Raw genomic sequence first — 26,942 nt, forward strand, 5'->3', positions numbered from 1 at the left:
TCTTCTCAATGCAGCCATGACAGTCAACAGCTTCTTTTTAAGTTGATCACATATCTCAGCTCGTGTTAACCACAGAGCATAGCTTTATGTCATGACCAGTGAAAAACATTTAAGGTTTAATGAGTGATTCCATTCCTGCGGATGTTGGTCATATGTTTGCACTCAGCATTTGCTTTGGAGAGAGCTCCTCTCAGAAGGAGAGATCCTTCATCAGAGACTATCTCCATGGGAAGAGCCTTAATTATATGGCACAGGTGTCCATGTAATTGCCTGAACAGACAAAAGGGCCTCTATCAAACATACGTATAGCTGAGCGCTCATTGGATATGTCTAAATTTATACCTAAATGTCTGACTTTAATCTCTAAATTGTGACTTTTCTCAGAAGAGGATTAAGGCCAGAATTCTGATAAGAATAATTCACAATTTGAAAAAGTGTTGAGTTCAATCAATCAGTTGTGAATAAAAAAAAAAAGAAGATTTGGGGCTCACAGAAGAAAAAAACACACTCATGCATTAGCCATCATCATCATCATCATCATCATACATATCCTGGCTGTACTTGAAATTATGCTGCTGTATTTCTGTCACAGCATTCTACAGGAAAGATGTCTCGCTATTGTTTTAGCATTTCTTGTTGGTTATAGAGTCGGATGTAAGACTTGAGGTCAGAGGTCATCTCTGAGGGTAAAGTGACAATAGACGCTTAATGGAGCTTGACGAAAGGGTAATGGGGCGGAGCCTGGGGCCTGTTTGACTGTGGTTTGGTTTGAATTTCATGGAGCAGAGAAACAATGCGAAGCATAGTGTTAAAGGCGATGTTACAGCCATAGATATTAGGCCACAGAAAGGTTTGGTGTTTGTTGTCATGCATGGCTATTTCTGTCTGTCTGGGGCAGTAATAGATGGGAGGAGGGGAGGAGGACACAAACAGGAGGAGGAGAGGATGAGTCTGAGTGGAGGCTTTGGTGCTGGCAGGTCATTTATAACCCTCTGTCTCCCCTTAGTTTGCCCATGAGATTGCATATCGATCTGGGACTGGAGACCAATTTGCTTAAAGAGGAGACAGAGAGAGAGAGTCAGAAAGCAGAAACATTCATTGCTTTCTGGTTCACATAAGGTGAGTTTATGTCTGTATGAGATATAAACTTGCTGTCTTATTTAATGAATCATTTCAATGTAAGCAGCTATCTCCTGGAAGTTTTCAGTCTTTTGAATATGTGGCTTTACAGCTGAAGGCCCCATCCAAAGTTGTGTTTCTTAATGTTTACAGGCCTCCCAAATACTGCACAGACTTTTTTAATGACCTCAGTGAACTGCTGTCTGTGATCTGTGTTGATTTTGACTGTGTAATTATTGCTGGGGATTTTAACATTCATGTGGACAACCCTCAGGACAAAGGGACTAAAGACCTGAGTAACACTCTGGGCAACTTTGGGCTGACTCAGCATGTAACAGAGGCCACACATAATAGAGGACACACTCTTGACCTACTGATCTCCAAAGGCCTGAGCATTTCAAAGGTTACTGTGTCTGATGTGGGCCTGTCTGATCATTACTGTGTTTTCTTTGAAAGTAAAATCTCAGCCCATACAAATATATCAACAACAGTGATCACAAAACGGTGTATAACTGAACACAGTAGTGCAATTTTTAACCAGGTCTTCCCATTAACACCTGACCTGTCCAGAGGGTCAGTCAATGAGCTCGTCAATAGCTTCAATGCTAACATGTTAAATGTAATGGACACTATTGCTCCCATTAAGGTGAAGGTTATCTCTGGAAGGAAAAAGTCTCCATGGAGAAACTCCACACTGGTGAAAAATGAAAAAAGAGAGTGTAGGAAAGCTGAGCGCAGATGGAGAAAAACAAACCTCCAGGTTCATTATGACATTTATAAAGAGAAACTTCACAATTATAATTTACAACTGAGGAATGCAAGGAGGTCCTACTTCTCTGACATCATCACTAAAAACAGCCATAATGCTCGGGTCTTATTTTCTACAGTTGACAGGCTAACAAACCCCCCTGTGTCAGTGGCAGCTGAACTTCATTCGACCATGGCCTGCAATGACTTTGCCAAATTCTTCACTGAAAAAACCCAAAAAATTAGACAAGCAATTGGTACATCAACAGCAGATCCAGGATATGTACTGTGTCCACCAAAAAACTGTTTAAACACCATGAAACAGTTTCAACCTATTAACAGCAAAGACCTGGAGGACATCTTAGGTCAACTGAACTCCTCCTCCTGCTGTTTAGATGTCCTGCCAACAAGTTTTTTCAAAAAGGTCTCAAAGACTTTAGAGTCAGACCTGTTACAGATCGTCAACTTTTCTTTATTATCAGGTGTGTTTCCAGAATCACTAAAAACTGCTGTAATCAAACCTATACTGAAAAAGGACAATCTTGACAAGACACAAATGAACAACTACAGGCCGATCTCAAATCTCCCGTTTTTAAGTAAGATCATTGAAAAAGCAGTTTCTCAACAGCTCAGTTACTTCTTAAAACAGAATAATTGCTACGATGCCTTCCAGTCAGGTTTTAGACAGAATCACAGCACTGAAACCGCTCTGACCAAAGTGTTCAATGACATATGTCTGAATACAGACAGTGGAAAAATGTCAGTCTTAGTTTTACTGGATCTCAGTGCAGCATTTGATACAGTTGACCACAACATATTACTCAAATGACTGGAGAACTGGACAGGTCTTTCAGGAACTGTACTAAACTGGTTCAAAACATACGTAGAAAACAGGAAATACTTTGTATCAATAGGTAACTTCACATCTGAGCAGACAAGTATCACATGTGGAGTTCCCCAAGGTTCCATCTTGGGACCCCTTCTGTTTAACATCTACATGCTCCCACTGGCACAGATTATAAAGAACAACAAAATAAACTATCACAGCTATGCAGATGACACACAAATATATATCACAATGTCACCAGGAGACCGAGGCCCTGTACAGGCTCTTGGTAAATGCATTGAGGAAATCAATGACTGGTTGTGCCACAATTTTCTCCAGCTAAACAAAAACAAAACTGAGGTAATAGTCTTTGGCGCCAAAGAAAAACGATTACAGGTCACCAGAGAACTTCAATCTATACATCTAAAAACCACAAACCAGGCGAGAAATTTGGGTGTAGTGATGGATGCAGACCTAAACTTAGAAAAACAAATTAAGACAATAACAAAGTCAGCTTACTATCACCTCAAGAATATATCAAGGATAAAAGATCTGATGTCTCAACAGGACCTGGAAAAACTAGTCCATGCATTCATCTTTAGTAGGCTTGATTACTGTAACAGCATCTTTACAGGTCTACCTAAAAAATCAGTCAGACAACTACAGCTCATTCAGAACTCTGCTGCTCGAGTCCTCACTAAGACCAAAAAAGTGGACCACATCAGTCCAGCTCTGAGGTCCTTACACTGGCTGCCTGTCCGTCAGAGGATAGACTTTAAAGTTCTGATGCTGGCCTATAAAGCTCTGAATGGTTTAGGACCAAAATACATCAATGACCTCCTGACCCAGTATGAACCATCCAGATCCCTCAGGTCATCTGGATCCGGTCTTTTATCAGTTCCCAGAGTCAGAACCAGACACGGAGAAGCTGCATTCAGCTTTTATGCTCCTTATATCTGGAACAAACTCCCAGAAAGCCTCAGATCAGCTGAAACACTCAGTTTATTTAAATCCAGGTTGAAGACTCACCTGTTCTCAGCTGCATTTGAATAAAGCACCAAATCCACACTTTAAGCTTAAATTTCAAAACTTACATTTAACTACTGATTTTATCTACTGTTCTGATTTTATCTGTTTTGATTTTATATACTGTTGTTTGTTTGTTTGTTAATTAGTTAGTTAGTTTATTTGCTTGTTTTAATCAATTTTAAATCATGCTTTTTATTTGTTCTTGTTTCTAATGTCTCTGTAAAGCACTTTGAATCACCTTGTTGTTGAATTGTGCTATACAAATAAACTTGCCTTGCCTTGCCTTGCCTAAACTCACCTACACAATGACTGTGCTTCCGGTCAGACGCTACAGCACCAGTAATTGAAGATTAAGTTGTCTCAAAGGCCAATTTATTAGCTAAAACATGTGGTGGAGTACCAGTGAACTGTGAGTAGGTCATCAGGTCATAATAATGTCTCAGTGCGGTGGAATCTGACAGGAAAAAAGACAGAGAGGATAAAGAGGAGCAACAAGGCCGCTATATATAGAGAGAGTTGCTGTGCAAAGAACAGTGAAGGAAACCTTTTTGCAGACTAGTGCAGAAGATCAACTATAGATGGGTTTATGTTTTGCAAAAGCCAACAGCCTTAAAGTCTGTTTTCAGATGGATTCAGTCATTTTATCCCCTAAGCCTCACCTTAAGCAACCCATTTGTGTGCATAAGTAACACACTGTATTGGTGTGTGACTGGTTTCTGCCTGGTTAGCTTCATAGCCTGAGGCATGACTGGGTTTCTGTTATTATCCGTGTGCGTATGTGTGGCACTGAGGGATTGAAAGAACCCAAAAAGAGAGAGTGGGAGAGAGGGAAGAGGAAACAGAAAGTGATAAAGGTTGTCAGGGGATGCTTGGGGCTGTGGCACCATCTGTTGCTAAAACAATTCTTTTCCATTTGTCTTCTGCTGCTCACGCCATTCATATGCACACATCTGCTGGTCCACCGAGCCTTTTAGGACTCACGCCTCTGCTTAGGATTTAGACTGGAGCACTTATGCCACGAAACTTTGCTCTAACTACAAGAAAATTCATACATTATGGATAACACCATCACTTAAAAGGTGGACTCATCAACAAGAGTGCAGTGAATGTGATTCAAACACCCACAAACATCACCATCATTATGACTAATTTGTCAGAAAAAGTGAAAAAAAAAAACCATTCCACACATTCCACATGTGAGAGCACAATGTAGAAAGAAATAGTTTAAATTAATTTCAGTGCACAAAATTCAGCTCTCTAGTGAGATTTTGTCGTTAACAAACTACAGTACTGTGTGTTTTCTCTGTTGACAGTGTAACCTTTTATTTTAACTTCCTCTGTTTTGAATTCAAACAGTTAACAGAGTGCAGAGAATAGTAGTCGTATTCAGCTGTAAGCACATTTTAAGTATTTATTGATGTAAAGTGTTTTTCATTAATAGCTTCTTGTCTGAGGATATATTTTATACTGTAGTAACACGACACCAGCCTCCAGCAGGCGCCCCGTGGTTGGAGTTCTAGTCGTTAATAAAATAAGCAACGTTTTTTATTCAAGTATTGTTTTGATTACATTTGACACCACTTCTTGGACCTGTTTTAGAGGCAGTGCTTGGGTAAACTCACAAGCGATTCAGTTTAAGCTAAACTGTACAAGTGGACGTATGGTGTGCCTCCTGTTTTTCCAGCGCTTCAGTCGCTCCATTGACTCATCTGTCCTCTGTTGCACTGTCCTTCTGTTTATGGTTTCAGGTCAGAGGTCAGTGACTGTGTGAAGGAGGGCTTTGTCTGTTTAGAAATATTTAGGAATAGTACACTTCCTCTGAACATGAATAAACTCCTTGCACAAAAAGATAAAGACACCAACTGCAAGCGCTCCTGCTTCACCATGTTAGAAATTAGGTGTGGATACTAATTGGATGGGATACTAATTCTAGCTTGAAAAACTAGCTTTAAAACAAAATGTACATACTTTATATCTGAGCAAAGCCAAACTATGCTTTGAAGTCACTCAAAGCATAAATAATTATCCACAGCTTACATCAATACAGTTTATCTAGATGAATTTTAGCCTGGCAACAAGATTTAGCAGTTACATATTTTCCTAACAAGTGAAAGATTTCCAGTTTGATTCCAAGATGCAAGAGGAGATATAAATCCTTTTGAGGTTGCATCAAGAAGGGCATCTGCTGGAAAAATCTGCCAAATCAATCATGCAGCTGTGGTGACCCCTTGTGAATAAGGGAGCTGACCAAAGTAGCTAAAAAGATGAATTATTTAAAATCTCACCTGTTTAGGGTTGCAGTTATTGGCTGCTTAACATATGTGATTTGTGTGCTTGTTACAGGGTGCCCGCGTTTGGGTCAGGGAGAAGGAGCAGCTGCTCCCAGCCACCGTCAACTCCTGTGGAGATGGAACCCTTGTGGTCACAACAGATTATGGGGAGGTATGAAATGCACACTTTGCACGACCGTCTTTCTGATCTCTTTTGTCTTCAACACTGTGATGAGTGAGCAAAAGTCTGATTAGGACCCTCCATATACAACCATGCATTACACCGCTCATCATTGATGTGAAGGTGAAGCAGCTGTGTAGGTACATCTTCTCCTGTGCTGATCAATGCAAACTCCTGGTCATGATGTTCCACTTTCCCTGCCCCAGTTTCTTCCTCCTCCTCTTCCTCCGCCTTCTCCTCCTCATACATATTCAAAATTCATCTCTGGATCGCTGACACACATTCTGCTATCAGAGGAAAGCCAGAATAGATAGAAGGCATTATGGGAGTGTAGATGAAAACGGTCAGATGTAAGGATGGGGTTGCCTGCGGCTGATCTAAAAAAACAAAACAAAACAAAACAAAAAAAACAACCTCAACCTTTTGATGCCACGCACACTGCCAAAATAATGGAATTGAATGTTTAAATCTCATCATAAATGTGTGTTCGTGTGTGTGTCTGTGTGAATCTGTGTGTGTGTGTGTGTGTCTGCGCTCATCTAATCTGTGTTAGATCAAGGACAAGCACACATTGCTGTTTGGATTTAATATGTTTACACACACACACACACACACACACACACACACACACACACACACACGCACACACACACACGCATGCTCTCCAATTGCTCTCCATTTAAAGATGGAGGTAATAATAGATTTGTTTATTCCTTCCAAAATCAAGAGTCTTAATCCTCCTTTTCCAGCCCTACAAGAACACAGTAGATGTACAGTAAAGATGTACAATGAATTCATGCTTTTGAAGTTGTTCCACTTCTGATCCAACTACTTCAGTGTTTCTGTTCAGTGGCCCAGGAGAGACAGACAGGGATTTCCCAAAATAGAGGACCAGTTATAGGAGCAGGCATTCTCTTTGCTCTGGATTATGAATGTCCTTAACCTCCCTAAAGCCCCATCCATCTCTCTGCCCCCCTTCTCTGCTAGATGATGGTGTTTAAATGTTGACTCTGCAGGAGGTGATGAATATTTGATGGAGAATCAGCAGGATGGTGGGGTTATACCCCACAACAACAGGATCTGACCCATGAAAACAGTCCCACGGTCCCTATTCATTCATTCCCACAGCTCTGCACCGTGTTCTCCTGCTCAGAAATAAATGTTTGATTTGAATGACTGCAGAGCACAGTGAATCCTAACCTTGTTTTGAAAGTAAAGAAAATTGCAGCAGTTTGCAGGTTTATGATTTTTTTGCTATGTTATACATGCCATCAAGTTACGCTTTAACAATGAAACACTTGTTAGTTTAGTTAGTGGCATGGAACACAACCCCCCTCCACATGTGAGCCTACAGTATAAAGAAGCCTACAGGTGAGTTAGGGTTTATCTTTACACTATATGTATAAAAATATTGGACCACCTACACATTACACCTACAGGAGCAGCTAAGCCATGGAAACTGATGCCATGAAGCTTATGGAGCACAGTTTTTGTGCTGATATTAATGCCTGAGGAGGTTTGGAAGTCAACAGACAATTGATGGACTTTATGCACTGCGCACCTCAGTGACCTGTAAACTTTATGTGGTCTGCCTGTGGTTCCTTAATGCTTCCATTCTGCAATAACACAGCTTAGAGTTGATCATGGAGGATCTCTGAATATAAAGATTAAAGGGTGTGGCCCACTACTTATGTTCCTGTATATCAGGGGTCCCCAACTCCAGGCTTCGAGGGCCGGCGTCCTGCAGTTTTTAGATCTCACCCTCAAGGCCTGGAGTTGGGGCCCCCTGCTGTATATGGTCAGTGGCACTTCTCAATGCTCTTTGGTGTAAAAACTATAGCAACACTAGGTCTTTTCAACTGTTATGAAAGCTAGAAACCCCACGAAAACAAACTACAGCCGTACACTAAGCTGAAGACATAATAGCTATAAAAATCTCCTAATGCAGTAAACTCAAAGGGCTCAAATAACTCTGATGTAGGTCGACATGAAGTGTTTAATGCGAGCACTCACTGAAGCCTTCTCTCCATGTATTGGCATTATATTGATTTGAGAAAACCACAACCTTTCTCACTTTCTCAGAGGAATACATGAAACAACCTTGAGGGTTATTATTGTTTGTTCACACTTTTGCAGTCTTTAATTACATCATCTTGTTGTGTGTTATTTTTCTGCAGTTACTTAATGGAACAGCGCCTTCAGCTGTTCATCTCAATAAACCGACTCCTCATGTAACTGTGGTGATTAGAAACACCGGCAGCAGGAGATAGCACTTTCATCACAGCTCGAAGAGTTTACACATTCTTCCTGTGGCTGTGTGAGCTTCCTCCCACAGTCTAAAGACATGCAGGTCAGGTGATTCTAAATTGGCGACAGCGTGAATTTGAGACATTTAAGGTGCTGTATCAATGTTTATGTGAGTGAATCTGGATTGGTAAAGCACTATTATTGGTCCAAATAACCGTTTATTCCAATTTCAAAGAGCCAGACTGTTGTAAATTTGTAGAGTGGTCTAGAGCAATAGTTCTCCAGTTTTAAACCGTATATTTGAGCACTTTGTTATTAGCAGCCTGTCACAAAACAAATCATTTGTTCTTATTTCTTTAGTTGAATCTATGTAGACCAAAGACAACACAGTTTAAAACACATAAAATAGTGTTTTAACTCCACCAATGTGGTTCCAAAAGGGACAAAAAACTTGAAGCAATATTAGTCATGGTTTGGCCTCCCCTGAACCTTTGCCTCAAAATTATTGAAGGAGTCTCGGATCATCTTGAAAGAAAACAGAATGAAAGGCGGGATGGCTGTAGCTCAGGCAGTAGAGCAGGTCATCTACTCATTGCAAGGTTGGTGGTTCAATCCCTGGCTCCTCCAGTCTGCATGCCAAGTATCCTCGGGCAAGATACTAACCCCAAATTGCTCTCTGATGCGTTCATTGGAGTATGAATGTGTATCAATTAGGAATTGTTAGCTAGCACCAAGAAACCTAGAAGACAGTGCTGGTGTGATTGGGTGAATGTGTTGAGCACACCGGGAGTATACGAATCAGTCATTTTAACATTAAAAGGGCTTTGAATAGTCCTTCAAGAAGACTGGAGAACTATTCCTGAAAACTCATTTGAGTTTCTTGAATTTGCAGTATCATCCCATCTCTCACCTCATGACAAACTTATGACCATGACTGAGGGTTAGAGCTAAGCCAATCCAAATGCACTGATAAAAACATCCACCTTTTCCTTTAAGTCTGAATAGTTTTCTTGGTAGAGAACTTGATAACGTTAGGCTACATAAGGCAAAAAATGAATGAACCTTTGGGGAAACTGGGTAATTTAAAAAATGGGTAGATAAAACATACAGCAAATCGAGCACTTTAACTAGTTGCAATTGATTTCAAAGAGCTCCCATTGGCATTCTGAATATCCTGTTAGTTGGTGTTTGATATGATTAAAGGGCTCCTACCTATATATTCTTTAGTGGGGGATGTTACATTTTCTGCCTCCACCGGGCACCTTTGCCATACACTTATATAGCACACACACACATGCACGCACACTCAGGTTACGTTTGCGATGATTTATGGACTGTGTGTGCTGTGTGACCTGGATTTCAGTAGCTAGCGTGAAAGCTGCAGCGAGAGCTCACGCGAGCACAGAACATGCTGCAGGGATGCAGCACTCCTTGTCCACACACACAACAATTGCATACTTAGAAACACACACGCACACATGCACTACTACGCACAACTACTCCTCCCTCGTACTCGGTCAAATGTGCCTAATGAAAAGTTCAGAAATGTTTGGGCCGATTCGCCACGGAAGAAAGCTAGTGTTGTTGTGATCTCCTGACCCACTTCCTCTACTCAGTTTCACATTTCTAACCCTCTGAGGATCCCCGTAGTTACACACTTGCTCTGTATAACATAATGAGATTAACATAATTTCACACAAAAATACGGATGAACGCACACACATTTTGCTAAAGTATCTGTCTTACTCACTTGCATTTCATCTATTCACACCTTTCCAGGCACTGCAGTGTTCTTTATTAATGCAAGGCGGAGACCCCCTATAGGGTAGTGTGAGTGCTAATTTTTAAAGGAGGATTTTTAGTCCAGTTTTAGTCAGTCCAGTTGATTAGAACACATGTTCAGTGCTAATTCTGGCTCTGTGGAATAAAGTAATGTTTTAAGACAGGGCAAATTTATTCATCAAGTTTATTTGGATTTTATAATAGTCACCTAGTAAAATAATCATCTCCATGGGTGTTGGCTCTGTTTTATGTTTGATGCCAGTTGCAAAACTGTTCAGATGGCGATCAAGGCAAATTATTATTGAAGCCATGTTAGCATACTGATGCTAATGTTAGCACCGCTGCTCCGTAGTTTCCCTAGTTTGTGAGGGTGGTTCACAAATTACAATCACATGCTTCACACAATTTTAGTGTTTCCTCTTCAAACTCAAATCCTATTTTTCCTTAAAAAGTAATGCAGTACATTATTTAATTACTTGCAGGAGAAAATTACATTTCTCATTACCTTATTTTCTCATTACTACATAAAATAACCTGAAAAACATTTAACGTAAAACCTTACCCTACAGTCCTATACACCGACACAAATCCTTGTTACAAATCTCACTTATGTGATCTTTCTTTTAGTTTTTATGTATGAACACAAAACCGACATCACAAAACAACGCTGAAAACCAGCACATTGAGACTTCCACTGTGATTCCACTTTAGCAGCATGAGCAGGAAGAAACGAAGGTTCCAAGCCTGACTGATTATCTCTGCTTTTGTTACCTGTTGAACTTCTGGCTGCTGAGCTGTGGTCGGCTTTCACTCAGCTTCATCATCACTCTGTGTTCCTGTTTAGTTTTGTGTTAACATGCTGTCTTTGCAGGGGCTTGCAAAGAACTGAAGTTCTGCTAGCAGCATAATGTGGCTGTTCCTGATATAGTTGCTTTACTACAATAAAGCTGACTATAGCACAGAAAGAAAAAAGCTTGTTATCCACCTGCTGTGCAGATAACTGAAGAACCTTTGTAAAGCAAGTAACAATGTAATGCAGTTACTGAATTAAGTCCAGTAACGTGTTCCTTAAAAATGCAAAATGTTTACAGTAGTGTGAAAGCAAAACCAGTCATTATAATGTAATGCATTACACCCAATACTGTCTTGACTCATACCCAAGCAAATCAATGTTGTCTGTAGTCAGGAATGCTGATAAATGTTTTAAAAATCCTTCTTCATATTCTGCAGGCTTGATAGTTTTTAGCAAACGAGCACTGCTAAGCACTGCTGGCTGCCGTTGCCCACAGTGTACTTTGATTTCAGTGATCAGATTACACTAAAGACCTGCTCATCCCAACTGCACTCATTTAGATCTGACACTTCAGATCCAAGGTCAGTGAGGAGACCTGCAGGTGCTGTACGGAACTATGTGATACTAAATCTGCACTGGCGAATAGAGGTCTACAGAATATGTAGGTCACTGTGCTCACAGCTCTCTTCCTCTCTGTCTCTCCATCTTTATCTCCTCGCTGTGGTTGCAGCTAATATGTGAAGTCAGATGAAGAGGCTCGTCTCCTCCGGCTCTCCTCCTCAATCATGCAAAGCAGCTTCAGACATCAGAGAGTTTTACAGAAAGACTCGAAGCACTGCATGTATATGTGTGTGAGCTTAAAAATGTCTTTACATGGCAAAGAAAATGATAAAAGGGAAGAAGTGTTCTGAAAAAGTGAATCATACTAACCTGTTTTGTCATTTTCAGTCTGAGATCATCCCAATAGGCTTTCTTTGCAATGAATTTGGTGCAAGTTTTCTAAAAACAATACTACTCAGCCACTTTAGGAAAGTAGTTTTATCAGATAACTATCTTTGTGAATCACAATTTTAAGTCTGGCGTCTTCAGCAGAGTGTAGGCCTGAATGTTAGGTGTTGTGAAGTCAGAGAGTACTCAGAGATGGACTAAAACAATTTTTCAAATTTTGTGGTGGGATTTTCTGACCACCTTCTCGCCGAGTATGATCTCCCACTCCTGTCTTAGTGAAGACAGATAAGAGTTAGTTAACCATCCTCTACTTCTACTTCAGCCTATCTCTGTATTTTCCTCTCGCTGTTCTTCTGCTCCTGTTCTGGATGATGAATTATTGAATATGAACTATCCCATTTTAGACTCTCTGGGTAGTCAGATTTATCGTGCGTACATCTGCATCTGCATCACAGCACAGTTTGAGTGTGTTCGTACCTATTTTCTTTGTGGGTTAATGTGCAGATAGGCTCCATGTAGAGAATGTGTGTTAAAACCTATTGGAGGGCAATGAAAGAAAACAGAGACATCTGCAAAATTCTTTTCCCCCTCTCTCACTTCAGCTGCAGGTTACTTCAGTTACTGACACACTTTCCAAATTTGAAGCATCTCATCTCCCTGAATTACTTGTGAATATCTGCTTTAAATGCTGGGTTTTTTTTTTTTTGGCTTCATAACCAGTTATATGTTGCAGAAAAGTATCCCAGGAATTTATTTGTTTAGTTATTGTGTTAAGAAATTCTTCAAATATACATTTTAGCAATCCCCTCCCCCCTTTAATGGTAGTTTGCCATTTGTTTGCCATTTTCTCTTGTATGTTATGAGGATGTGATTGTGGCTCGTTTGAATATTCTTTCAACCCTGTAGGCAGTTTATTCTTTCAGCTCCATACAAATTAAATATAGATATAAAACAACCAGTCTGAACAAATATAAAAAATAGGTTACCATTTATATACAAGTTGCAGTTTGTGGAAGAGAGTATGCTCAAATAAAAAAAAAACCTAAAAGGAGATTAGGTGCATGAGTTTAACTCACTGATTTTCCTATTGTAGAGCTTCTTTTTCCAATATTATATGGATATATGTGTCCTTAGGGTAAACAGTACAATCAGTAAACTCCTTCACTTCAGTTTGACGTAATTCTGCACATTTACAGATAAAACTCAGCCAGTGTAGAGAATAGGTCAGCTATCTCAATGACGCACAGTGAAATGTTAAAATAATGTCACAGCAGCTGCTGAAAAATAAATAAAAGAGCAGGAGTGATGTCACAGGTGTTACAGTTTGAATGCATGTCTATGTTTTTTAGTGCTATCCCGCTAACCTGTTATACAGGAATGTTAGACTTGTATGAGGAAGTTGTTAGAATTTATAGAAATATTCAAAATCCAGAAGAGCAAAATCAAAGATTATTTTAATACATTTCAAGACTACTGCTGGATATTCCTGTTGGTCAGAGTTATGAAGATAAGTTATGCAAATATAGCTATGTAAATACAACATGCAGGCATCCATTTGTGTTTCTTCTCTGTTGACCTGGTGTGTTTTTTTTCTTAGTGTTGTGTGTGTGTGAAGTCTTAGCTTCCCTTCCACTGTAATTTACTCTGGATTGCACAGGCGTGCTTGACTTTCTGATTGAAAAGGCTCTCGGTGTGCCTTCAATTACAGACGGGGGTCTCAGATTGAGCCATTTAGGCATTAAGTGATTCACTGTGAGGGATACACATACACAGATAGATAGCAAAGTATACTGGAAAGACTTGAAGTATAAAAAACAAGCTGAAGGAAAACAGTATTGACGACGAGAACAGCAATACAGAGGAGAGGAAAAAGGAAAGGAAAAATGCAGTGTGGGGCAGATAGAAGAGAAGGAGGTAAATTAATGAAGAGTGGAACGATAAGAGAGGCGAGATCGAAGGAACAGAGACACGAGAAATGATGGGGGAGGGATAAAAGACGGGTGACATACAAAGAGAAAGAGAGATGAGAGAGACAGAAGTGATGTTTAAGACATGAAGACATGGAGAACTTCAGAAAAAAAACAGTGGGAGATCATGATTTAATAGGATGAGAAAGTAATGGAAAAAAGTGGAAAGAAAAGCTTTATGGAGTGGAGATCTTTCAAGAGTATTTTCATCTTTCTATTTTTAAAAAAAGGTCTGCCTGTAATATCTGCAATATGGATGTGCACAGCTGTCCACATCATGACAAACAAGCACGATGGTCCATCTCATTTCGTAGACAAGCGTGTGTCTAACTCACACATCAGGCAGTGATGATAGCACAACCACACTCACACATAGATCAGCTTCAAAGGTTGAAAATAGCAGGACGTAGCATTAATTAAACCAAGAGAAAACAGATACGGTCAGATATGGATCAACATCATCATTCATTCACAGGGTGGATTTAAGTTCAATATTCATCCCTGGTCTCCGATGAGCTTTTAAATGTCTGGCTTTTTAGCTCTTAAATGCTCCACTATGATTAGCAGCTGGTTGCTACCTTTTTTGGTCTGTTTGGTCGTGAGCAGGTAGCATAAAATGAAGCTTTAGAGATTCTTTAGCAGTGCAAAGTGTGAATAGGGAAGAAAGAGCAGTGGGTCCCAAAATCAAAGCAGTGAAGTGAAGACTAATAACTCAGACATTCAGATAAATATATCATAGATGTTTTCCATCTTCTCATGTAACTCTCAGCAAGAAAGTAAATGACGCTGAGTTCTTAAATTATAAAATATTAGTAAGTTATACTACGTTATCTGGTCACAATCCTCTTCATCAGCTTCATGCAGCAAGAGGGTCAACACTCAGGCAGTCTTTTCCATGCATAAAGCATTCTACAGCACGTAACATTAAATTGATCCAATTTAGAACACAGGGCCTTTTAAATGGATGGGGTCACAGTAAAGATGCAGAGCTGTTAGCTGCACGTGTCATCATACATGAGTCATGCCTTCTATAATGGAGGGTGAGGTACAATTGGGTCATTTCATTTACAGCTCAGTGAGTGCAGAAATGTTACCGACTTCATTAGCATTGCGATACTTTAACTGATGTTTTGGCATTTCAGAGAGAGAAAAGTGGAAACACGGCAGCATATTGCACACAGGTTTCTTTTGTCAGCCACATGCAACAAACAGTTGGCATGGGATGATTTCTTTTGCCCTGAGAGAGTCGTCGGCACGCAACAGCTCTGTGCAGTGCAAGGCAGCGTCACTGGAGTGAAATAGATTTATTTAAGAACAGGATGTCGGAATGCCTACAGCTCACCCTTCTGCCGCTTTCAACAGACTTCCACCACATCTGTTACAGCAGCAAGCTCACTCAGGGTGGAGGCTGGCTGTGAGACTGAGATGACATATTAACGACCCAGTATCGTAAAGGCCGTGGTTTCTATTCTTGGCCGGGCTGATTTCGCTGGAGTGAATGAGCGACCTTTACGCTGAAGTAGAATGACAGCCTGTGTGCGTCTGTGCACCGTGTGTGAGGAAGACGGATGGGAATTGTGGCAGCAGCATCCATGTGCCTGACCTGAATACACACTGAGCTGCATTCACTTGTCATGTCCTTCCAGATCAGATCCATTGCCCTCTCTCATCTTCTCTGCTTCTGTCCTCACGGTGTTCCTCTCTCGCTTCTTTCTCCTCCCCTCCCACAGCCGGCTTCTCCACCCGTTTTGTCCCCTAATTCTCTAGTTGCCATGGCAATGGATGACATAGATGAGATGGGGGGTCTGAAGGGAGCCGTGAGGCTCTGTATTCTCACCATGTGGATTTTCATCATGTTGCATCACAATTAGCCTGTAATGCTAAAAATGGAGAGACGTTGGAATGCTGGAGTCTTTCATGTATTTGTTTGTGTCAGAAACATTGATTAGCCAGTTATTCAGTTTTGGTCTGTGTTATTTATTAGAATATTTCCTTTTAAATTACAAACAAAAGCCTTTAAAGGAATATTTCTAGTTTTGGGGACTACATTTACTCTAATTTCATTACAGTGAATATGAACCTATTTTACACCAGTGACAGGTTATGTTAGCTCAAAAACAACAATAACAAAAAAAGGTAAAATATAATTAAACTGGCCTAGAAACCTTTAGACTCAAGAAACTTACAAAAACAGCAATAGCAACAAAAAAACTACTAAAAGGAATTCCCTTAATAACGGCTGAATAGCACAAATAACCTAGGCAGAAAAGCAGCTCTGGACTCATAACATGTCAAACTGTAAGACGTCAAGGCTTCAGCAGCAGAAGACCACACTGGTTGCCACTCCTGTCAACTAAGAATGGGAAACTGAGGCTGAAATTCACACAGATTCAACGCTACCTGGTCTCACGAGTCTCGATTTATCCACATTTGTTGTCTCCAAGTGACTGTCAGTGTTGCACAATCAGCACATATGCTGCTTTGCATTGCTGTTAGATTGCTATTTCACAACACTTGTGAATATTATTGTATTATTTCATGCCAAAGTATGAAGTCAAAAACTGGGTGATGATCTTTACGTCTCCTTGTATACAGGTGTTTTACTTGCAGCAGGCCGAGGTCACCAGGGAGCGAGTGTACGCTATGCACCAGTCAAGCATCGATGGGGTGGAGGACATGTCAGCACTGGCGGAGCTGCACGAAGCCGCTATCATGCACAACCTTTACCAACGCTACCAGAAGGATTGCATCTATGTGAGTGCATTCAGCGAGCCATGTGTGTCTATGTCTATGTCTGTGCAGGGCCATTATGTGTGTTTATATTATCACACACCTCCTTCTCCTTTGCTTACACGAGTGAGGCTTTTAGAAAGAGACACAAATCCACTCATCAGGCCTCCCCGTCTGTAAGTGAAAAAGACGGAGAGAGAAGTGAGTGCTATGAAATGAAATTGTCAGTGGTTAGGACAGGCCAACTTTAGCTCTTTAGGAGGACTGAAAATTGCTCCTTATTGAAACTGTCTAAAACTTTCATGTTTTATTAAATCAGGTGGTCATTTAGTGATTCTGCAGCAAGAGGAACCTAAATAGTCTCACGCCATTGGCAGGATTTATTCTATTTTTTCTTCTTACGAAATAAATTTATCTGCTTTGTTTCATATGTTGATATTTAAGCCCACTAACTGTAGAAGCATCATATCCCTGCTCACCATTTCACAGCATATATCATTCTCATTGCAAAAAAATAACCATATGAATGACTTTATGGTGCGATAGTGCAGTTTAAAATCTGCAACATCACTTGATTTGATGGCCTTGTGGTTTGAATACATGCGCGTTTTACAATGCAGATAGGAAATAAAACGCATAAAAGTTTCTTTTTGATCACTAACCCAGGCATCCTTACACATGAATGCCCTCTCCTCCAAACTGTGGGATCAGTATGCATTGCAGTCTTTACATTTTGATCACTTTTATGCTGATGCACAGAAATTTTCAAAAGTCTGGAAACCTGGAAGATTACCAGACAGCTAGATTATCTAGACTGCCTAATCTAGATGATGAAATATTGTCCATATACGGATTTACCTTAAGATGATCAAAAGAATTTCTCTTGTGTGAGTCTGCTTTCTGTATTACTGCGCTCTCATGCACTCATGTGTATCTGTGTCCTTTAGCACTATTTTATATGTGGATAGTCCACTAAATGTGCCAATAAGGTCATATGAATATAGAAAGTGGATAAACGTGGACCAAATATAATCAAATAATAAAAAGAAAGGAAAGATGATACAGACACTGAACCTGAAATGTCTCTCCTTCGCTGTTTTCAGACTAACATCGGCAGCATCCTGGCAGCTGTCAACCCATACAAGCAGATCCCTGGTCTGTATGACCTAGAGAGGGTGGACTTGTACTCCAAGCACCATCTGGGGGAACTCCCTCCACACATTTTTGCTGTAGCCAATGAATGCTACCGCTGCATCTGGAAACGCCACGACAGCCAGTGCATCCTCATCAGGTAATGATGGAGGACATTCAGGGAATTCTTTACCCATCTATCCCTCTATCTTTCTCTACTAAGCTATCAAAACATGACTTTGTTTCCTAAATCTTGTCTTTCTAGTCTACTATTTCTAGTATGCTTATTCCCAGAAAATCCTGCTGTTCCTATGCCTGTTTGTAGTTGAAGCCTGTGCATAGATAGTGAAACACTGACAGCTATTAGACCTAATGAAAAATCAAGGTAAAGGCTTAAGGAAGTGGAAGTGGTTTGCATCCCAGACATATTGATGTCAGTGGTTGATTGGAAATGCGAGACAGAGCAATATTCAAGACCAAGCTAGAGAACAAATAGATTGTGATCATGACCGTGTCTCCCTTTGTTTTGAAAATAAATACAATTTCCTCTTCCAAATTAAAGTAGGGTTATTGGTTCGCATGATTAAGTGGCCTGATCTGGTTCTAGTGTCCACCATCCCATCATGCTTTCACTTGTGCTCAGCCTGATTACGATAGGCTGAATATCTCTGAGGTCTATCAACCTGCAACACCAATTAGATAACCGGAGAGGTTCAAGATACGGGAATGTCGGTGAAGGTCATTGTGTGTAGGATTTAATTGGGCTATGTGTGTCTTTGTGTGTATGTGTACTCCAGTGGGGAATCAGGAGCAGGGAAGACTGAAAGCACCAAACTGCTGTTGCAGTTTCTGTCAGTGATGAGCCAGAACTCAGCCGGAACTCCTCCCTCAGAGAAAAGCACGCGTGTGGAGCAAGCCATCGTACAGAGCAGGTATGCGAATCAGTGAAGTAAACATGACAAGCTTCAGGAAATGCCAAGAAACAAGTCAGTGGGTTAGCATCTTTTCCATGGAGCGTGCTACCTGCTAGGCTGTGGTGAAGAAATAATCACTAACGCCAGAAAATATGATGAAGTCTAAGTTTCTGTAATGACTACTTGTGTAAGTAGTAAAAGGACGGGATTAGGAGTGTGTGTTTTACACATTTTATATATCAGATTAACAGCTTACATGGTAAAGATGGCAGCCATTCAAGGCCTGCTTATGGCCTTTGCCTTTTCTTTGGGATTTTACCAGCTCATTTTACTTGAGACTTTAAAGCCTTTTATTTACATCTCTAACAGGGTGTTAAGTTCTCAAAGAATAATGTTTTGTGTAACTGAAATTTCATATCATTTAAATCCAAGTGTCAGGATTACAACTGTGCGAGTGCTAAGTGAGCACGGTTTGAGCTCATATGGATATTATGTTCTCCTTAAAATGTCGAATTTGTTGAAGTTTTTTCTGGAAAACATATGGTAAAAAAAAAAATACTGTAAAAATAATTTTTCCCCCTTTTCAGTCCCATCATGGAAGCTTTTGGTAATGCTAAGACTGTTTACAACAACAACTCCAGTCGCTTTGGGAAGTTCATCCAACTTCACTTCTCTGAGAGCGGCAACATCCAAGGAGGCTGCGTCATAGATTGTATCCTTGCTTTAAAGCACAATACATCTAACTGCATGAAATTTACACCTGTGTATGATTGAACGGGTGCTTGTTTTTGCATACACGCATAAAAAGTTGTGGTAGAAATGTATGTTTCTGATTCTTAGAAGGTGAATTATATGAATGATGAATTTCTTTGACTCACTTCCTGTCAGATTTACTTGAAAAGGTAAGGATGTCTCGACCTCCTCGTATCAAATTTATTAGGAGTCACGTGTCAGTCTTACATTGTCAATCACAATAAAATGTTCATGGAAACTTTGCTACCCTGATTTTTCTGTAGAACCGCGTGGTACGACAAAACCCCGGAGAGCGAAACTACCACATCTTCTACGCTCTGCTGGCAGGAGCTAGTAAAGAGCAAAAAAGTAAGAAGCTGTGCGAGCGTAAATATCAACAGCGAGCTTTTATTATTTTTATTATTTTTCAATGATCCAATTTACACTTTTGGCTTCATGTGAGAAGTTATTGTAAAAATAGTTTGATTTCAGTTATAATAGAGAAGAATAAATATTGATGGACAAACATTATTAATCATTAACTTTTACCTGTGAATACATATCGTTTGCTCACATTATACATTTGCTCTTGCAGGCCTCTACTTCCTGGAGGATCCCGCTGAATCTTACCACTACCTCAGCCAATCAGGATGTCTTAAGGACAAGAGTCTAAATGACAAAGAGCTGTTTAACAGTGTTATGGTCAGTATTGATTTTGTCTTCAGTTCTTCAAGTAGATGTACTGAGGTCTGTAAGAACAGTTCTCTATTGTTATCTATTGTTTTTTTTATCCAGTTACAAAAGTAGCAGAGAGATTCCAATGCTAACAGGATGATAGCAGGGAGGATTGGTGGCCTTAGATTGTAAAGTTTGATGTCCTCACAGCCATAAAACTGTTAATCTTTTTTGTTGAACACTGACATATTGTTGTCTTAAGAGCAGAGCAGGTTAGCCTCAGAGAAATAAAGATCTTTTCCCCTCCATCAAACCTTTTTCTGGGATGTGAATGTTATCAATGAACCTTTGGCTCTGAGAAAGTGCTCACAATCTCTTTCCCCGTGCTCGTCTTTGCACAGGAGGCGCTAAAGGTCTTGGAGTTCACGGAGGAGGAGATCAGAGACATGTTTAAGCTGCTGTCGGGAGTCTTACAACTTGGCAACATTGAGTTCATGACTGCAGGAGGAGCTCAGATCACCACCAAGCAAGGTCAGAGAAGTGCTCATAGAAAGTGAGTTAGATGATATAAAAATCGAGGTAGACATAGAAAACGTTCCAGATGTTTAACATGTCTTTGCCCATGTTTCCAGTGGTTACCAATGCCAGTGAGCTGTTGGGGCTGGATGCCTTCCAGCTGTCTGAAGTCATGACTCAGCGCTCCATAATCCTCAGAGGAGAGGAAATCTGTTCCCCACTTACTATTGAGCAGGTCCCTATACACACATGCATATAAACACACTTTAATTTACCCCTCCATGTTTGATTTCTGCCTCTTCCTGACATAGTCACATTACTCATTTCATTCCTCCCTTGGGTTTCCCCCTCATTGCTGCAGGCTATTGATTCCCGGGACTCTGTCGCCATGGCGTTATACTCCCAGTGTTTCTCCTGGATCATCCTCAAGATTAATCAGAAGATTAAGGGGAAGGAAAACTTCAAATCCATCGGCATCCTTGACATCTTTGGCTTTGAGAACTTTGAGGTGAGGGCTTTGACCTTCCCTCTGTTTGGCAAATTTTGATTTTGAGGTCATGAATTTTCTCCTCCGCTTCCTAAGCTGCCAGCTGCTACTCATCCTGTTACTAAGCAAGATTAATGAGTTTCTTACTACTGACTAATCACTTCACTGAAACACTGAGTTATCATTCATATAGGATTCTGACAAAGACAAATGAAAAAGCTTACTAATAAGGTTTTTCTTTTCTATAAAAGAAAGAGCTATACGAAAAACACAGAAATTAGAGGCCAGGTGTAACAGAGAATAATTTATTAACAAAACTTAAGAATTTACAAAAGTATTTTTTGAGTCTCTTTAGACCAGGGGGATAAAAAGGCAGAGAGGCAGAAGGGAAATAATATGGAGCTGGCAGGTTGAGTACTGACTGCAGGAGAGCACTGAGATGATCTGAGCCAAGCCAAGGAGAGGACAGAAGGAAAGCCAAATTAGGGAAAGCTGCAGAAGCAGGAAAGCTCGATAGGACCAAAGCAGGACCGGATCTGCCATCTGATTAGTGGACACAAAAAACCCCCCATATAAACAAACATATTAAACAGCGGTTGAATGAGACTAAATGGCAGTCTAATGGTGGAGTTTTTAAGGCAGAGGAAACCACAGAAGAGGGTATAGGGTTCCTTTCTGCTTGGTTAACTTCTAACAGATTAGCAAATGCATTACTTGTTCATAATGATACAGCAAAGAGCCAGAATTAGGACACTTAAAATAAAAGAAGAACTTGAATAAGCATTTTCTCTTTTTTCTGGCAAAACTGGAATACTTTGGAAACGTGCTACTAGCTGGATTCATGAACCCAGAGTTAGCTGAGCCACACAATAACCAGCTTTGTGATTGCCGTTATGCAGGATCGCCATTTTTAGATTCACTGATCCAGATGATCCAGACAAAGTTGAGCTTGTTTCACGACACAGAACCATGACATGTCTGTAAGTCAATCCCTGCCTCTGTGCCTGTAGGTCAACCGGTTTGAACAGTTTAACATCAATTATGCCAATGAGAAGCTTCAGGAGTACTTCAACAAGCACATCTTCTCTCTGGAGCAGCTGGAGTACAACCGGTACGTGAATATGGAACCTAAAGACATTCGGATTGTGAAGCGGACTTTAAAGTGTTTAAGGAAAAGGGAATGGAAGAGTAAATTTAAATATGACCTTTTTCTTTTTCCTTGCATAAATATTTTGTTGTACTCTCCACAGGGAAGGTGTTCAGTGGGAAGCAATTGATTGGATGGACAATGCCGAGTGTCTTGACCTCATAGAGAAGGTAAAAAATACATTTGCTATAACTCATAGCATAAATGTAATGAAGATGTTAGTTTTTGAGTGCATGATCTTTTCTCAGTCCGTTGAAGGGAATTGAAATAAAAACTCCAGTACTTCACCATTACTAAAGACCAGCTTGGGTGCCTCCTTCAGATCTGTTTTTGGAAATCTAATAATTTGTGGGGCCGATGTCTTAGAAAGTGGTGCTGATTTCATAATACTGATGCAATAACACCACTTTACCCCTCCCCCCTCCTTCTCTGTCCTAGAAACTGGGCTTGTTGGCACTAGTGAATGAAGAGAGCCGATTCCCCAAAGGAACAGACTTCACTCTGCTGGAGAAGTTGCACAGCCGACACTCTGTGAGTTATTTACACATCTCCTAATGACCTCTATGCGTAATTCACTAAATGCTGAGCTTATGTTAAATGCCATGCTTCTGTTTTTGCAGACAAACCCTTACTATGTCAAGCCCAGACTTGCTGATCATCAGTTTGGTATCAAACATTATGCTGGAGAGGTGAGTTTTATTCAGAACGGACCTGCTGCACGCCATCATTGTGTTGTAAAGTCAGTGTAGTTTATAATATCTGTTTCCGACAGGTCCTCTATGATGTCAGAGGAATCCTGGAGAAGAACAGAGACACATTCAGAGATGACATCCTGAACATGCTCAAGGACAGCAGGTAATATCTGCAGATATGATGGTTAATTAGGACTCAGAGGTCTAATTAACCAGTCATTCAAAGAAAGAAGGGTTTTAAAGGTAAATCCATGTTTTGTTTGCCTTGTTTTAAGCTGATATGAATTATTGGGCTGAAGTCCAAACAATAACCAAAATAATGGATATTAGTTTCTGAAAATATGAAAAAAGTGTTTCTAAAAGCTTCTAATGAGCTTTGAAACTGACCATCCAAACACACTGTGGTGGATTTTTTGTTTATTTTTTCCAGCTCTGCCAGTTTCCTTGTTGTTATCCCGATGTACCCTGTAATACGTTTTCTAACATGAGTTAGCAGATGCGTGTGTTTCATCCTTTGTATTTCTGTCGATTCATAGACTGGACTTCATCTACGACTTGTTTGAAAAGGTCGGCAGCAGGAACAATGAGGAGAAGATGGGAACAGCCCGGCGTAAACCTACAGTGAGCTCCCAGTTCAGGGTGAGTGATATGATGTTGGTGCTAACTGTTAACTAAGGGTCTTGAACTGAGAGAATAATTAAAACGCATTAAAGAAAATGTTTTTGGGGTTTTTTGGAATGGTAGTTATGATTGTTATGGCGATGTATCGGTATTTATTGTTTTCTTAATCTCTTTAGGACTCTCTTCACGCTCTTATGGCCACTCTGAGTGTTTCCAATCCTTTCTTCATTCGCTGCATTAAGCCCAACATGGAAAAGGTCTGTTTTTTCTATCCAATGTCTTTATCTACTCACATATTCATGTTAATATCACTATCTGACAGTATTATTCTGTACTATATCAAGGTTACGTGTTAAATCCTTTGTATCATCCTTTCAGACTCCAAATGTGTTTGACCCGGAGGTCGTGCTGAATCAGCTGAGGTATTCTGGGATGTTGGAGACCGTGAAGATCCGTCGTGCTGGCTTCCCAGTTCGCAGAACATTCAAAGATTTCTTCTCTCGGTAAAGATCTCTAAATCTACATTCTTACATATTTTTCTATATCTGTGATTTGTTTTTTAAAAGTATCAATTCTTTTCTTTAACGTTACATTTTTATGGCAGTTATAAGATCATTCTGAAAGAAAAGGTGCCGACAGCAGGAGATGATAAGAAGAGAACCACAGACCTTCTGACCAAATATGATAAGACCAAGAAGGAGTGGCAGTTAGGCAAGACTAAGGTGAGGTTTTTTTTTTACCTTTTGGAGATCTAAAATGGCAAAGTTTTGTACAGTGTCTCATATCAAGGTTGTTTAACAGGCTGGCTATAAACTGTTGTCACCTCTTTGTTTTGCAGGTGTTCATGAAGGAGTCTTTGGAGCAGCGTTTAGAGAAAGACAGAGATGAAGTCCGCCGCCAAGCCGCCATGATAATCCGAGCCCACCTACTCACTTTTTCTGCTAAGTAAGAATCTTGTGACGTGAAGTCATGTTTTTGGGACCAGTTATGTTTGTTGCTTTGAATTTTGTGTTATTCGATCCACAGGAAGCACTTCAAACGTGCACGTGCCAGCGTCGTCACCCTCCAGAAACACTTACGAAGGCACATCCAACGCAAACGGTTTGTGAAGCAGCGCAAGGCAGCGGTGGTGCTGCAGAAACACCGACGAGGTCAGGTGGCGCGTGCTCACGTTCGAAAACTGAGAGGGGAGAAGAAGAAGGAGGAAGAAGAGCAAAAGACAAAGGAGGAAGAGGAGAAGGAGAAAACGCTGGGCGAAGGGGAGACGGAGGAAGCGGAGGGAGCAGATGCAAAGGTAAAGCCTTCAGAAGCATCTTCACTGGCATTAATGGGAGTGTTTTAACCCTTTCGTCTGCTCTTTAGGATGAAACTCGCCAAATGGAGGAGATCCTGCAGCTCGAGAGAGAGATTGAGCGCTTGCAGAAGAAGAGGGAGGATGAAGTGTCGCAGCTCTGTGAGTCGTCCAAGCAGGAGCTGCAGCTGCGCCGGGACGCTGAGCTCAAGCGGATGAAAAAGGAGGCATCGCGCAAGGCCACGGAGCTCATCGACCTCCTGAACTTTGGAGGCGTTGATCCCTCACTGGGAGCAGTCGGGGCTAAGCCCGCTGCAGAGGTGAAAGCTCCAAAAGGTGCCAGCACCACCAGAGGAGCATCCAAAGAAGAGGATGTAGACGAAGGCTTTCATGCTGAGGAGGAGTGTATCCCCTTGCCTGACTTCCCTCCCCCTGCTGAGACAAATGCTCCTGTGGATCAGGAAATATTTGCCCAACTCCCTCCTCCACCACCTGCCTTTGCAGAGGGAACAGTGCCCCCTGTACCACCTCCTCCGCCCCCCCTTCCATCAGACAGCATGCTTGCGGGTGGAATTCCTCCTCCACCTCCCCTCCCTCCACCCGGAGATGGCACCACTGTGCCTCCACCACCGCCTCCACCAGGAGAGGAGGAGAAGAAAGAGCCAGAAAGGAAAGTGAGCATGGTGGAGAGCCTCGTAGATGGCGAGGAGCCGATCTACAGCATGCCGGCCGACACAGAATCAGATTACGACCAAGAAGAGGAAGAGGGGTCAGTCACCGCCGGAGACGACAGCTCCGTGTCGGGAAGCAACCGAGGGAGCGCGACTGTGGCGGACGAGGAACACCCCAGGAAGTCGACCTGCACCAACGCCAGCATCGAGTCCTACAGAGGCAGCTCTGACTCTGTGAGGACACACACTTACACGCATCCTCACAAGCGTGCACGCAGATATGTATGAGCAGCTAGAGTATACAGTGCATTTTAACTCATTGTAATAAACTGTTAGCGTGCTATCTCATTATGGAATAAAAGTAATTATTATTAAAAGCATAAGCAGGTCACTAACGTTCTTGTGTCATGTTGCAGTATGCGGACAGTGATGATGAACATGATGGCATGATGGACACTGATGAAGAAGTGACAAATGGCAGGGTGACTTTGCTCAATGGAAATGGGCCACCATATTTCCACGGCTACCTATACATGAAGGGTATAGATGTTTTTCTTTGTAGAGCTGGTGTTTCTGATCTATTTCTATAGCACTTGCATTATTAAATATAGCAGATAATCATAGCTCTGCTCTTTCAGTGTGGGCACCAAATCCTATCCACTAGACCTTTTTTTTAATTGACTATGTCTCCCAATTGTGCTCCCTCAGCTGGTCTCATGATCCCATGGAGGAGGCGCTGGTGCGTGTTAAAGGACGAGACCTTCATGTGGTTCCGGTCCAAACAAGAGTCTCTGAAGTCAGGCTGGCTCTACAAGAAAGGAGGAGGACTGTCCACTCTGTCACGGAGGTTGTTGTAGTTATTACTGAGCGAAGCCTGCATGCTTTGCAAATAAAAGCACTATTACAGCTCAGCGCAATCTGATGATGTGATGATTTTTACAAAGCTGTTCAGAAAATGTCAACAAGATGGGTCTGTGAGATCCTACCACACTGCCAAGCAGAAGATCTTAAAATGTAACTGAATGTTTCATATTTCCTCATAATTCTATAAAAGGTGAAGTATAATACAGTATGACAGCTTCATGTAACACCACAGTGTTTGTTAGCTTGATTTATTTAAATGTAAATAGCTTAAAAGTCACAGATTTATTGAATCCGCATGAATGGGTTAATTTGTCTGTAGTTCTGAATGCCGTTGAGTATTTGTGTAACTATAGGGATTAAACCCCCTGCAGGAGTTCACTACAATACATTAAAGCCAATGTATTAAGCTTTTAGTGGTTCTTCAATTAGTTGGTAATTGATTTAGGAAAAGTATGTGTTCAGAGTAAAAGTTGGTGGTTTTCTTTTTGGGGAAAGAGATGTAGTTGTGATCTTGTTAAATAGAAAGGTTGAGAGGGCAATATTAAGCTTATGAAGAGTGCTC

At 40.9% G+C, this 26,942-nt stretch overlaps 1 protein-coding gene across 2 annotated transcripts in view; it reads left to right on the plus strand.

The window, feature by feature from the left end:
* Nucleotides 1–26,942, plus strand: part of myo10l1 (myosin X, like 1) — a 48,945-nt gene that overhangs the window by 10,048 nt on the left and 11,955 nt on the right. Inside the window, exons 2-26 of one of the 2 annotated variants that reach the window (XM_026151793.2) lie at nt 6,065–6,163; nt 16,505–16,663; nt 17,743–17,930; nt 18,568–18,702; nt 19,272–19,396; nt 19,573–19,586; nt 19,701–19,785; nt 20,012–20,118; nt 20,493–20,622; nt 20,724–20,842; nt 20,969–21,115; nt 22,105–22,205; nt 22,345–22,411; nt 22,680–22,772; nt 22,862–22,930; nt 23,014–23,096; nt 23,470–23,572; nt 23,731–23,811; nt 23,933–24,057; nt 24,159–24,276; nt 24,393–24,499; nt 24,581–24,848; nt 24,917–25,750; nt 25,933–26,056; nt 26,225–26,363. In XM_026151793.2, the coding sequence (XP_026007578.2) occupies nt 6,065–6,163; nt 16,505–16,663; nt 17,743–17,930; nt 18,568–18,702; nt 19,272–19,396; nt 19,573–19,586; nt 19,701–19,785; nt 20,012–20,118; nt 20,493–20,622; nt 20,724–20,842; nt 20,969–21,115; nt 22,105–22,205; nt 22,345–22,411; nt 22,680–22,772; nt 22,862–22,930; nt 23,014–23,096; nt 23,470–23,572; nt 23,731–23,811; nt 23,933–24,057; nt 24,159–24,276; nt 24,393–24,499; nt 24,581–24,848; nt 24,917–25,750; nt 25,933–26,056; nt 26,225–26,363 (3,620 nt within the window). Of the gene's footprint in view, nt 1–6,064; nt 6,164–16,504; nt 16,664–17,742; nt 17,931–18,567; nt 18,703–19,271; nt 19,397–19,572; nt 19,786–20,011; nt 20,119–20,492; nt 20,623–20,723; nt 20,843–20,968; nt 21,116–22,104; nt 22,206–22,344; nt 22,412–22,679; nt 22,773–22,861; nt 22,931–23,013; nt 23,097–23,469; nt 23,573–23,730; nt 23,812–23,932; nt 24,058–24,158; nt 24,277–24,392; nt 24,500–24,580; nt 24,849–24,916; nt 25,751–25,932; nt 26,057–26,224; nt 26,367–26,942 lie in introns of those variants that run through there. The other variant, XM_080293889.1, reaches the window with a different exon arrangement.

This window comes from Astatotilapia calliptera, chromosome 19 (genome assembly GCF_964374335.1).
Source record: "Astatotilapia calliptera chromosome 19, fAstCal68.1, whole genome shotgun sequence".
NCBI classification, from domain to species: domain Eukaryota; kingdom Metazoa; phylum Chordata; class Actinopteri; order Cichliformes; family Cichlidae; genus Astatotilapia; species Astatotilapia calliptera.